Consider the following 13277-nt stretch of genomic DNA (forward strand, 5'->3'; position numbering starts at 1 on the left):
TCATTTTACATCAAGTGACTGGAAATGAAAATGGGGAGGGTTGAAAAACTTAGTAACTTCGTGTCACTGTATTAAACAACAACAAAATGTCTCATCTGCTGGGCTTTTTAATCACTGTTATTAATTCTCAGGCTGTGAGCATCACTGAGTTGTGTGACTTCGTTGTCCATCCCGTTTAAAGAGTATCAGTATGGAACTGAAGTCTCTGACAGTCTGGAATGGGAAACACCAGCTGATTTTTTTCCTGTATAGTCATCATATTTTCTAATGACACTGAAGGCTTTTCATGCCATCAAATCTATGCAGGCTTTCGGAGCGTTTCCAGTAGTCCCATTTCATGCCTGGTTATTCCTCTGTAATGTGTACACTCAGATTCACAGAGTCGTACACTGGGGAAACAGGCCCTTTAGCCCATCTTGTCTGTTAAGCACCCATGTATGCTATCACCATTTTATTCTCCCCTCATTCCCAGGAATTACCCCCAAGATTCTTTCACTCGCTTACAACATTAGGGGACAATTTACCTACTGAATTGATACCAATTAATCTACTAGACTATATACCTTTGGGAAGTCAGGTGAAACTGGAGCAGCTCACTTGGTCACAGGAAGCGTGTGCAAACTCTGTGGAATTGCACCTGAAGTCGGTACTAAACTTGGGCTGCTGGAGTTGTGACACAACAGCTCTACCAGCCACACTACTGCACCACCTTTCTCTTGAATGTTCGTTAATCCAGCTCTCTTTCTCCTGTCACAACTTACAGTAGGGGCAATCTACAATGACTAATAAACCTATCGCCAGCCGTCACATCTTTGGGGTGTGGGGGAAAACCCTGAGAGTCTGGGATAAACTCACACAGTCACTGTGAGAGCATGCTGACTCCACACCGAAAGCACCAGGATGAATCGGAGCTGTGTGGTCACAGGTCTAACTGTTGCACTACAGTGCTCAGATGGGATGTCAGTGATCGAGATTCTTGTTTTGGCAAGTCCAAAACACCAAAGTCGTTTTACTGAAGCCAGCTTTTAACTTCCAAGTTTCTAATACTAAATTCAGATCTTGATACTGTTGGAATGTGATTTGAATTTGACTTTACCCTAGCAGTTATAAAACAGGTTTAATGGTTTAAAATATATACATATTTAACCATCTTTTATGCTATATCCTCATGTCATATATACACATGCAGAAAAAGGGATTTGTGAGCATGGCAACAGAATAAAATACTGCTTGGTTGACATAGAAGTTGTACTGGGAAGGAATGGAAAACATTATCCACTTCACATTATATTCATTTTCTGCTTGAACTTCTGATGACAATGACTTGCGTTTGCCAGGTGGTTTTAATACGGGAGAGTGTGACAGAGGTCTGTGCCACTGGGAACAACGTCGAGTGAGATGACCTTGATTAAAGGAGAAGTGAAATGGTGCATGTCTCTGTGTACACTTAATCCCAGCTGTATTCCCTGATTCTTAGGGGAACTCCAGAGTGTGGGGCCTAGGTGGTGGAACTGAGAAGGCGGGGGTGTCCGTGTGGTGTGACAAGAGTAATTGAAACAGACTGTGCCACAGAAAGGGATGTGGCCATGTAGTGATTCAACAATAGGGAATACTTGGGCAGTGAGTGCAAAGATAAATCCCAGGAAATGAGCCGGTTGGATGTGGATTCAGCATGGAAAAGAGGCCCTACAGACCAACCCAGCTGCTTCACTGACTTATTCTCTTTGCCTGCATTTGGCCCATATCCATCTTAACTAGAGGTTCACAACCTTTTTTATGCCATGAACCAATATTGGGAGCCCTTGCTTTAAATCCGTCTTATCCATGCAAACAATAAAATTTGAGTGAAGATTACAGAGAGCAGGAGTAAGAGGAAGCCAGGATGGTAGAAAAATTAATAAGTCTGTGGGTGCCATCCTCATAATTGAGAGGAAACTCTGTCCCATGATGGCGTTTGGATGTGCTACTTTATAGAAGTAAACAGATTTATGCTCAGTCAGGTCCAATGAGTAGGTCTTCACTTGCCTGCATGACACCGGACACCCAAAGTGCTCACTCTATTCAGAGCCCCATCCTGGGAAGAGGTTCCAGAAGGTTCTTAAAGATTTTCTCAGTAAATGCCCCTACTACCTCATGTGACTGACCACTCAGAGAGGAGAAGGAGAGTTTGGAATGGGATTGTGATCTGAGTTCGTGTGTTGGAAATGTGCAGCGGCCTAGCTAAATGACAGAAGGAGACCGCCACCTCGCAAGCTGCCCCCCCGCCTGCCTGCCCGCCCGATCAAGCACTTTCTTTATGATCTGAGGAAGAGTCGGAGAATCAGAGTTGAAGCAAGCTATCCTCTGTTCCAAGGGACTGCCGGGGAAGAGAATGAGGTAGCAATGAGGTTGTAAGAAGGGAGGCATTAATATTACAAGGCAGGATTAACCTAAAGTTGCCAACCAAGGTTGAAAGTGACACAGTTATCCACCAATTATAAAAACCCACCTATTTTTCATTACTATTGAATCAAAAGTTCCAGAATCTAAAACAAGGGTTTTCAGAACCTAAGAACATAAGAAATTGGAGCAGGAGTAGGCCATCTGGCCCATCGAGCCTGCTCCATCGTTCAATAAGATCATGGCTGATCTGGCCATGGACTCATCTCCTCCTACCTGCCTTTTCCCTATAACCCTTTATTCCACTACTATGCAAAAATCTATCCAACCTTGTCTTAAATATATTTACTGAGGAAGCCTTCACTGCTTCATTGGGCAGAGGCTTTCACTGATTCACCACACTCTGGGAAAAGCAGTTCCTCTTCATCTTCGTCCTAAATTTACTCCCCCAATTCTTGAGGGTATATCCTCTAGTTCTAGTCTCACCTACCAGTGGAAACAACTTTCCTGCTTCTATCTTATCTATCCCTTTCATTATTTTATATGTTTCTATAAGATCTCCTCTCATCCTTCTGAATTCCAGCAAGTAGAGTCCCAGGTAACTCAATTTCTCCTCACAGTGTAACCCCTTCATCTCAGGAATCAACCTGGTGAACCTCATCTGCACCGCCTCCAAAGCCAGTATATCCTTCCTCAAGTATAGAGACCAGAACTGCACGCAGTACCTTCTTATTTCTCACATCCTTCCCTTTATTCCATGGTCCATGGTCCTCTCGTATCAGATCCCTTCTTCTCCTTCAGCTCTTTGCCTCTTCCTCCTATCATTACCAAACTTCTCACAACATTTCCTTTCATTTCCCCTCCCCCTCTCACCAGGGCTAACCTATTTCCTGCCATGTGTGCTCCTGCCCCACTCTCTACCTTTTCGTTTAGGCTTCTGCCCCCTTCCTTTCCAATCCTGAGGAAGAGCTTTGGTCTGAAACACACATTGTTCATTTCTCTCCATAGATGCTGCCTGATCTGCTAAGCTCCTCCAGAATTTTTGTCTGTGTGCTGCACAAAGTGAATCTAACCTGAACCATAATGCAGTGAGCTATGGAATAGGGAGTACAGCTGGAGTTAAGCATGGTGCCCATGTCTGCTGTGTACTCACCCTCCCTAATCACTTGAACTTCTTCTGTTGAAGCATTTCTGAAATACGTTTTATTTTCTTAAGGTGCTGGAAAATGCTTTATAGCCAATCAAATATTTTCAACTGTAGTTGTCGTTGTGATGTATACAAGCAAGATCCCATGAAGTATAATTTGATAATGACCATTTGATCTGTTGCTCAGCTGACTTGTACTGATAGGACACAGAGCTGATGTGTACTGCTGAGGGATCCCCGGAGACCGAGGGGGCCTTATTTTAGTACCGAGCACGAGCTGATTGAAGAGTTGTCCATGGCCCTTTGTAGCAGCCTCTGTTCTCACTAACTTTTAACCTTCAAACAAAATGGATGCTGCTGTGGACCATTTGGGTGTGACATCGACACGAGGCTGTATTCAAAAGTCTGAGTGAAATGATAAGAGGTATCTGTAACAGACGTGGTCAGGTACTGTACGTTGGAGTGTACATCTTGGCTTTGCCTTCAGGGAGACCTTAAGCTGCCCCTTGTGATGTAAAGAATTTCGCAACTGCAGCCACTAACACCAAGTTCAAAGTACGTCTTATTGTCAAAGTACATATATGTCGCCATATACAACCCTGAGATTCACTTTCCTGGGGGCTTACTCAGCAAATCTATAGAAAAATTACTATAACAGGATCAATGAAAGTTCAACTGGAGTTCAGGAGATAGCAAACTGCGCAAATGCAAGTATAAATAAATAGCGATAAACAATGAGATCATGAGATAATGAGATAAAGTGTCCTTGAAGTGAGATCATTGGTTGTAGGAACATTTCAATGATGGGGCAAGTGAGTGTATTTATCCCCTTCTATTCAAGAGCCTGGTGGTTGAGGCGTAGTAACTGTTCTTGAATCTCGTGGAGTGAGTCCTGAGGCTCTTGTACCTTCTACCTGAAGGCAACAGCAAGAAAAGAGTATGGCCCGGGTGGTGGTTCATTACCCATCAAATCTAGTACAGCCGGACACACAACTATCTCCAGGATGGGAAGTAAAACAGTACAACAGACAGGTTTGAAAGATATGGGTATCTTAAGCAGGTAGAACAGTGCTTTGCTTTCTTTAAGGGGTCTTGGCACAAAACATCAACTGTTTATTCCCCTCCATAGATGTTGCCTGACCTGCTGAGTTCTTCCAGCACTTTCTGTGCATTGCTCTAGTGTTTCAGCAACTGCAGATTCTCTTGCATTTTTGCTTTCTTAAGCTCGTTCCCTGACTGAAATTATTTCGTAAATTGATTCTACAAGTGAAGTGTAGAATCAGAATCAGGTTTAATATCACCGGTATGTGTTGTGAAATTTGTTGTCTTCATAGCAGCAGTACAATGCAATATATAATAACGGAAAAAGGTGGAATTATAGTACGTATGGTATATGTATGTTAAATAAGTAATGCAAAAATAGAAATTAAAAAATAGTTAGGGTATAGTGAGTTAGGTAGGTAAAGTGAAACAGCTGCACGAGGTTTCTCTGGAAAAGAGGAGATTGCAAGAAGATTTAATAAGAGGTTATTAAAACCATGAAGGATACAGGGAGAGTAGCTGGAAGGAGACACCTCCCATTTGGTCAGGAAGCGGAGGACATACAGTGAAGATTATTGGTACAAGAAGCAAAAGTGACATAGAGACAGGGTTTTCTTTTACACGAATGATTGGAATTGGGAACAAAGTGCTTTGTGGTGTTGTGGAGGCAGGTTTATTTGTGGGGATTTGGAAAAGTTTTGGATGAGTATCTGAAAGGGTAGAATTTGCAGGGTTGTGTGGAAAGAGCTAATTGGATCACTGTTAAATAGAGCCAATGTAGATCTGATGGTGATAAAACTTCCAACTGTGCTGTGACCATTCTGTGATTTGGGAATGGTGATGTGCGCTTCCTTAACTAAATTGAATAATGCTTTTTTAGGACGTTAATTTTCAGGCGGAGACAAAGAGATTCATTGAAGCACATTTGGCCTATGGCTAGGTGAATCATCAGTTATTTTATGGGTTTCTGCTACATCTACAATTAATTTATGGCTCCAATTTTCAGACAGGGAAAGCAGAAGATGAACAAGATATGGATTTTTATGAACCTGTTGTCTTTTGTACCAGGTGTTGAAGAACGAGACCAGTGAACTTTTAATCAGAATTCTTCTGACCAGATTCCGTAGCACCTTTCAAAATCTCAACATGTCAAATGTCCCAAATCCCAGAGCAAATTAAACACGTTTTAAATACAGATACTGAAGTTCAAATTACATTTATTATCAAAGTATGTTACATTATACAACCTTGAGATTTGTCTCCTAACAGGCAGCACAAAACAAAGAAACCCAAAAGAGTCCGTAAAAAGAAGACCGTTGAACGCCAATGTGCAGAGAGAGTAAAAAAACAGATCGTACAAACAATAATCAATAAAGCAATTGACGTTCTGAACTGAAATCCACAGAGAGAGTCTGCCCGCAGACCCATTGTCCACTGCAGAGTGGAGCTGTGAGCCCCTCGCCTCGGACTCCGACACCCCGACCTTTTCAACCTGGCCTGGCACATAAAACCAAGAGGGTTTAGTGCACTCTGACAGGTTTAGCCACAATGAGCTGACAGCTCTTTTAGTTGTTTGTCTTCTGCTGAGAATTTTGATTGCCCCATGGCCTGAGACTAAAAAAAGTGTTTTGTAGTTAAGTTTGTTGGCCAAACACGGTTGTGTGGGAAATGCAGCAGTGAACTTTGCCCAGCAGAATTTCACCTACAGCTGTGTGATAATGACCAGATACTATCATTTAGCTCATTAGTTAAGAAGGCACAGAAGGCTCTGCAAAAATGTACTTTTCTGCACTTGTCACTTCTTTGCTTCACAAATGCGGGGGCCTGGGTTCGATTCTTACTCCAGGGCTGTGCATGTGGAGTTTTCTCATTCTCCAGGTGACTGGGATACATATCCTGAGGCCCAGTGGATTTATCTACACTTATGTTTACTAAGACATTGAATCCTCTTCCAATTGTAGTTTATTGTAGGATTCCTCTGGTCCCCTCTCTGAATTCTCCAGCTGCAGAGTCCTTCCCCAAAGGTCTATTCAATATCAGTATACAGTACACAACCTGAAATTCTTACTCTTCACAGACATCCTCAAAAAAAGAAACCCCATAGAATGAATGATAGAAACAATGAAGCCCCGAAGCCCCCACCCCAGACCTTTGCACAAACATGCAGCAAGAGTGTCAACCCCCCTCCCCCACTCACTCACTTCAGCAGAAGTACCCATCCTGCCACCAAGCAAACTACTGCAAAAGCCCCCCCCCCCACCCACACCCCACCAAAGAGACCTGGATCCCGAGTTCATCAAAACTATGGTCCATAACCCACCACTTCAGCATCTCAGACAGGCTGTCTCTCTCCAGCGAGGAAGAGAGGGGGTCGCTTCTGCAACAACGAGGACGGAGAACCAGCAGCTCACTGTTCCGATGTTACCGTCTTCCACATCGCTTCTCCAAGTCCCCCATCTCCAGGACTGACAGGCTCTCACTCTCTATCGGACGAGGGAGAGAGAACGAACCTAAGTGCCCACAGGTCTGCTCCCCAAGGGTGCACGTCTTCCAGGCTGTTCCTAGAGATAGCAAAGCACTAGGCCACACAGCTGGTCTGAAAACCCACTGCTTGTGAAGAACCATAGTTTGAATTGCAGATCATGGAATCCGACAGAACCCCGACCGCCTTGCAGAGGAAGGAGAGACATAAGAGGAGAAGAAGAAGCTGTTTTGTGGATGAACTGAAAGAAGTCACCTGGGTCTGCAACAATTGCTGACATCATCCTCTTAATTCCCCTCCTATGGAAAATCTATCCAACCTTGTCTTAAATATATTTACTGAGGTAGCCTCCACTGCTTCATTGGGCAGAAAATTCCACAGACTCACCACCCTCTGGCAAAAGCAGTTCCTCCTTATCTCCATCCTAAATCTACTCCCCCGAATCTTGAGAGTATCTCCCCTAGTTCTAGTCTCACCTACCAGTGGAAACAACTTTCTATCTTATCCATCCCTTTCACAATTTTATATGCTTCCATAAGATCTCCTCTCATTCTTCTGAATTCCAGTAAGTACAGTCCCAGGCAACTCAATCTCTCCTCATAGTCTAATCCCCTCTTCATCTAACCCTACCCCCCATCTCTGGAATTAACCTTGTGAAGCTTCTCTGCACTGCCTCCAAAGCTAGTATATCCTTCCTCAAGTATGAAGACCAGAACCGCACGTAGTACTCCCGGCGTGACCTCACCAGTACCCTGTCCAGTTGCAGCATGACCTCCCTGCTCTTGAATTCAGTCCATCTAGCAATGAAGGTCAGCATTTCAGTTGCCTTCTTGATAGCCTGCTGCACCTGCAAACTAACCTTTTGTGATTTATGCATAACCACTCCCAAGTCAGCCCGCACGGCGGCAAGCTGCAATTTTTTTTAACCATTTAGATAATAATCTGCTCTTCCATTTTTCCTTCCAAAGTGGATGGCTGACATATTCCATCCTGGTAGCTACCAACCTGATGGCATGAAGATTAGTTTCCCCTTCCGGTAAAAATAAAGTCACCCCTCCACCCTCCGCTGTTCTCTTACCTCTTCTCACTTACCTATTACTCTTCTCATTTACCTCTTATGGTTAATTCTCCTCTCCCATCAAATTCGTTCTTCTCCAGCCCTTTCCCTTCCACCTGGCCTCACCTATCACCTTCCATATAGCCTCCTTCCCCCTCCCTCCACCTTTTTATTCTGGCATTTTCCCCTTTCCTTCTCAGTCCTGAAGAAGGGTCTGAGTTCCTCCAGCATTTTGTGTGTGTTTCTCTCCATTTTCTTTAGCCTGTAGATGTACGTCGTATTTTCTGTGTTTGTATCAACATTTCCATAAGACAATCTCAATAATGTGTCCTCTGTGACCTTTGCTTAAGTTCTTCTACTCTCTCTCAGTTAAATAAGAACTAAAGTTCAGCCATACTGGACTCTAGATATCACTGTGGTTGGAGATGTGGACTTGGATTTAAGAAAGACCAGCGTAGGCTTGTGGTTGGTGACCAATGTAAGCAGATTAGCTGATAAAAACCTCATGATCCATTATGGTCATCAATGCCTCTTTCTCTACCTGAGGAGGATTTAATGTTGTTATGGAGCTGTCAGACTGCCAGTCTACACTTACAGCAGGCCCGTAAATCAATTACCACTCACTTGCAGAAGGGGTTTCCATGGATTTTCATAACCATCAGGAGACCAGAACTCTTTACTCTGTGGTGAAATATCTTTCTTTGAGGTCCAGAGATTACAGTCATGTAATGTAACAGCTGGTACTGTGGTTAGCCATACATTTCTCTCTTCCCCATCTTGTTACAGGCTGAGCCCTGTGTCTACTCACATCTGTTCTAGGAGCGCACGCTGACAGTTCGAGGTGGCACACCTTCTGCTGAGTGACCAGCTGATAGGTCTTACTTGTAAGGTAAACATGGTTAATAACCGATTATTAATAACCTTTCATCCAACTCTAAATCTCACTCCCTCCCCCACCCACCCACCCAACTCCATTGCCCCTCCTGGCCAAACAGGATTCGGCACTTCTCCGCCCTGCTGTCTCTGCCAGCTGTTTGATAGAATTGCTGTAACGTTATGATTTTGAATTGCTTTCCATAACTTCAACAAGAACAGCCGAGCTTCATTCACAATGGGGCTGCACAGCCCAAACGTCCGAAGCCCCCCTCCCTCTGAGAGCCAAGAATGGAACTGACTGGGAACTTAGTTTTGTGGCTATCCGGAGACGATGAATCTCAGAGTTGTATACTTTGATAATAACAGAACCTTTGAGCCTGTGAAATACAAAGAAGAGGTGGAAGTCTGCTGAAAGGAACACATCATAGAACATAGAACAGTACAGCACAGGAACAGGTCTTTCAGCCCACAACGTACTGGCTCTGTCTTGGGGTTTCTCAGTGATTTTCCCGCAGTATGAACTGTTTGATCCAAAGCAACAAATGAGATGAAACTCATCCGTGGAGGCAAATGGACAGTCAATATTTCGGGTTGAGACTCTTCACCTGGACTGGATCCAGCTTTTGTCGATACTCCTGACCTACAAGAAGTTAAGAAGGCCACATACATTAAGGATTAACAAAGCCTTGCAAAAGATGCTATTGTTCATTTATTGTCATAAACAACAGTGTGCAATGAGATTCCTTGCTCACATGAAGCATGCAAGTAAATTCTGTACATGTTAATAATAAATACAACAATAAATACTGTGGCAAGGACGTAGACATTGGAAGGGTGAAAATATGGCAATGCAAACTGAGGTAGTGCAGAAGGAAACGTTAAAGTGACATAATGGAAGAGGTAGAATTAACTAATTCCCTCACTTTCCAGGGAACATTCTTATTTTTTTCCACTGAAACCATCTGGTTTCTTCTAACATTTCCAGCCAGCTTTACCTACCATGCTTCCAAAACTTGATCATGGAGATGTCCTTTTAGAATGGTGATAAGAAGGAATTTCTTTAGCCAGAAAGGGATGAATCTGTGGAATTCGTTGTCACAGGTGGCTGTCGAGGCCAAGTAATTGGGTATATTTAAGACAGAGGTTGACAGGTGCTTGATTAGTCAGGGCATGAAGGGATACGGGGAGAAGGCAGGAGATTGGGAAATGGACCAGCCATGATGAAATGGCGGAGCAGACTCAATGGGCCAATGGCTTAATTCTGCTCCTGTAGCTTATGGACTTATGGCTAATGGACTAAAGTGAGCGAGAGATCATGCTCTTCAAATACAATAGCTTCTGTTGGAACTTTGGGGCCACCATTTGTAGCCCCCACATCAGCCACATAATACATAGACATTTCTCAAATGCTTTCATGGGCAGTGCACTCTCTTGACAGTTACACGAGCCCAGTTTCAGGCTCTGTGAGCAGATGTACAACTCATCCAAGGACAGTGCAGGTAATACTGACAGTAATTTCACAGTCATGGTAATAAGACTAACTCAGACCTGTCTATTCTGTATCACACCTTCAAAATCAGGCATCATCTCGTCCCTGGCTCTTCAGTCAATATAAATACAGATAGGTCGAGACCTGGTGAGTGTTTCCAGCGTTTATTGCAGATTTCTAGTATCTGCAGCTTTTGAGTACTACATCTGATACTTACATTAGAGACACAGGACCACCGCGTGTGGTTCGTAGGCAGAGATCATGGCTTTTTTCTTAGTTCTGCAGCCAGTGATATGTTTGAATCTTGGTCAATTCTTTTCTTATATTCTGCATTCTAGCACTGCTTTCCTTTTGTACTACCTCGATGTACTGATATGCGGAATGATCTGCCTACATGGCATGCAAAAGAAAAGCTAAAGTGCTGGAGGAACTCAGCAGGCCAGGCAGCATCCGTGGAGAGGAATAGACAGCTGACGTTTTAGGGCCGTGCCCTTCATCAGGACTGGAAAGGAAGGTGGAAGATGCCAGAGTAAGGGGATGGAGGAAGAGGAAGGAGTACAAGCTAGAGGGTGATAGGTGAAACTAGGCAATTGGAAGGGCAACACCTAGGTAGCCATCACCCTGATGGCACGAACATTGATCTTTCCAACATCTGGTAATTATTTCCCCTTCCCCTTTCTCTCTTCACTTCCCCACTTTGGCCTCCCTCTTATCTCTTCTCCTCACCTGCCTATTTCCTCCCCTGGTGCCCCTCTCCCTTGGTCCACTCACCTCTCCTATCAGATTCCTTCTTCTCCAGCCCTTTGTCTTTTCCACCTATCACTTCCCAGATTCTTACTTCACCCCCCTCCCCCATCCACTTGCCTTCATCTATCACCTTTTATCTTGAACTCCTTCCCCTCCTTCTTATTCTTGTATCTTCCCCCTTCCTTTCCAGTCCTGATGAAGGGTCTTGAAACACCGACAGTTTATTAATTTCCATCGATGCTGTCTGACCTGCTGAGTTCCTCCAGCATTTCGTGTGTCTGTTGTGCATCTGCAGAAACTCTTGTGTTTAAGCTTTTCATTATATCTCTGTACATGTGAAAATAATAACTCAATCCAATTAATCTCCTTTTTCCTTCCATCTACAGAAATTGTGCATTGATTTTAGAAGCAATAAAGCTCCTCCCTTATGCTGGCAAAAATAGACAAACGGAATCCGAAAGAAATGCTTTATTCTTGTAGTAACCGACAGAAAAAAAGGGATTCTTCTGCCTCCCAGAGAAGTCAGAAAGGGAATTTACGCAAAAACAACAAGAAATCCCGAAGGTTTGGAGTAATTTCCAGAACATTCTTATTGTGCAATTCACATAGCAATGATGAGAGAGCAAGTGTTGAGGAAAATGACTCCACATCGAGGGACGGAGTGTCTGAAGGTGCTGTTGAGTTATCTGAAAATACCTCCGAGTCCCACTTTAAATCACAAGCTCAGAAGAAGGTCCTGAAGGCCAAGGTCTCCCTAACTCCAAATAAACCGAGGACAAGTATTGTTGGTGAGCCTGGAGAAGATGTAAGGAAAGAGCGTCCCAGCAAGGTAAGAAGGTAATGAAAGCAAGTGTTTAAACAGCAAAGACTGTAATTGCTGGAACAGTGTGTGTAGAGACCGATTGCAAAGTTTTGGATGTGGGTTTCCTGGCACTTTGCAAGGGTGAACCAACTTCAAAGCTCAAGGTAAACCTTACTATCAAAGTACTTATTGTGGTGGCAACCATCGGTCTTGAGAAACCATGGATCTGCGCCTGGAGTTTCTGCGCAGGGCTGTATGGGAGACCGGCAGTTGCCCAAGCTGCAGGCCTTCCCCTCTCCACGTCACCAATGTTGTCCAAGGGAAGGGCACTAGGACCCAAGCAGCTTGGCACCGGTGACGTCGCAGAGCAAAGTGTTGTTAAGTGCCTTGCTCAAGGACACAAACACGCTGCCTCAGCTGAGGCTCGAACCAGTGACCTTCAGGTTACTAGTCTGATGCCTTGCCCACTAGGCCACGCGCCAACACAAAGTACTTATGTGCCACCATATACAACACTGAGATTTATTTTCTCATGGGCATACTCAAAAATAGTAACTATTCTAGAGAATAGTAACTATAACAGGATCAGTGAAAGGCTACCCAGCTAGAGCTTTCAACCAGAGTGCAGAAGTGCTGAATCAACTGTGCAAATACAAAAAGAAGAAATAATAATAAATAAAAAAGCAATAATTAGCAAGAACCTGAATGAAGAGTCCTTGGAAGTGAGTCCATGGGTTGTGGGAACATTTCAATGATGGGGCAAGTGGAGTGCAGTTATCCCCTTTGGTTCAAGAGCCTGATGGTCGAGAGTTAGTAACTGTTCCTGAACCTGGTGGTGCAAGTCCTGAGGCTCCTGTACCTTCTTCTTGATGGCAGCAGTGTAACTTGCTGCAGAATTCAAGCCTGGAAGGTTAACTCCATGTCCTTCTGCACAGACAATGTTTGACCTATTAGGAGTTTCCTGCATTTTTCTGTCTTTTAGGTCTTTAGCATCTGTAAGTATTGCTATTTGATTTCTGATTGGTGCATCTTCCCATCTTCTGAAGTTGCATCATCAAGAGTCTAAATATTTAACCATATAACCATATAACAATCACAGCACAGAAACAGGCCATCTCGGCCCTCCTAGTCCGTGCCGAACTTTTAATCTCACCTAGTCCCACCTACCCGCACTCAACCCATAACCCTCCACTCCTTTCCTGTCCATATACCTATCCAATTTTACCTTAAATGACACAACTGAACTGGCCTCTACTA

General features: G+C 43.8%; 1 protein-coding gene across 1 annotated transcript in view; it reads left to right on the forward strand.

Annotated features, from left to right (window-relative positions):
- Positions 1 to 10581: 10581 nt before the first annotated feature.
- il16 (interleukin 16) overlaps positions 10582 to 13277 on the forward strand; it is a 66502-nt gene continuing 63806 nt past the window's right edge. Inside the window, exons 1-2 of the mRNA XM_059952636.1 lie at positions 10582 to 10618; positions 11605 to 12047. Of these exons, the coding sequence (XP_059808619.1) occupies positions 11646 to 12047 (402 nt within the window). The 5' untranslated portion in view covers positions 10582 to 10618; positions 11605 to 11645. The remainder of the gene's footprint in view (positions 10619 to 11604; positions 12048 to 13277) is intronic.

Source organism: Hypanus sabinus, chromosome 28 (genome assembly GCF_030144855.1).
Source record: "Hypanus sabinus isolate sHypSab1 chromosome 28, sHypSab1.hap1, whole genome shotgun sequence".
NCBI classification, from domain to species: domain Eukaryota; kingdom Metazoa; phylum Chordata; class Chondrichthyes; order Myliobatiformes; family Dasyatidae; genus Hypanus; species Hypanus sabinus.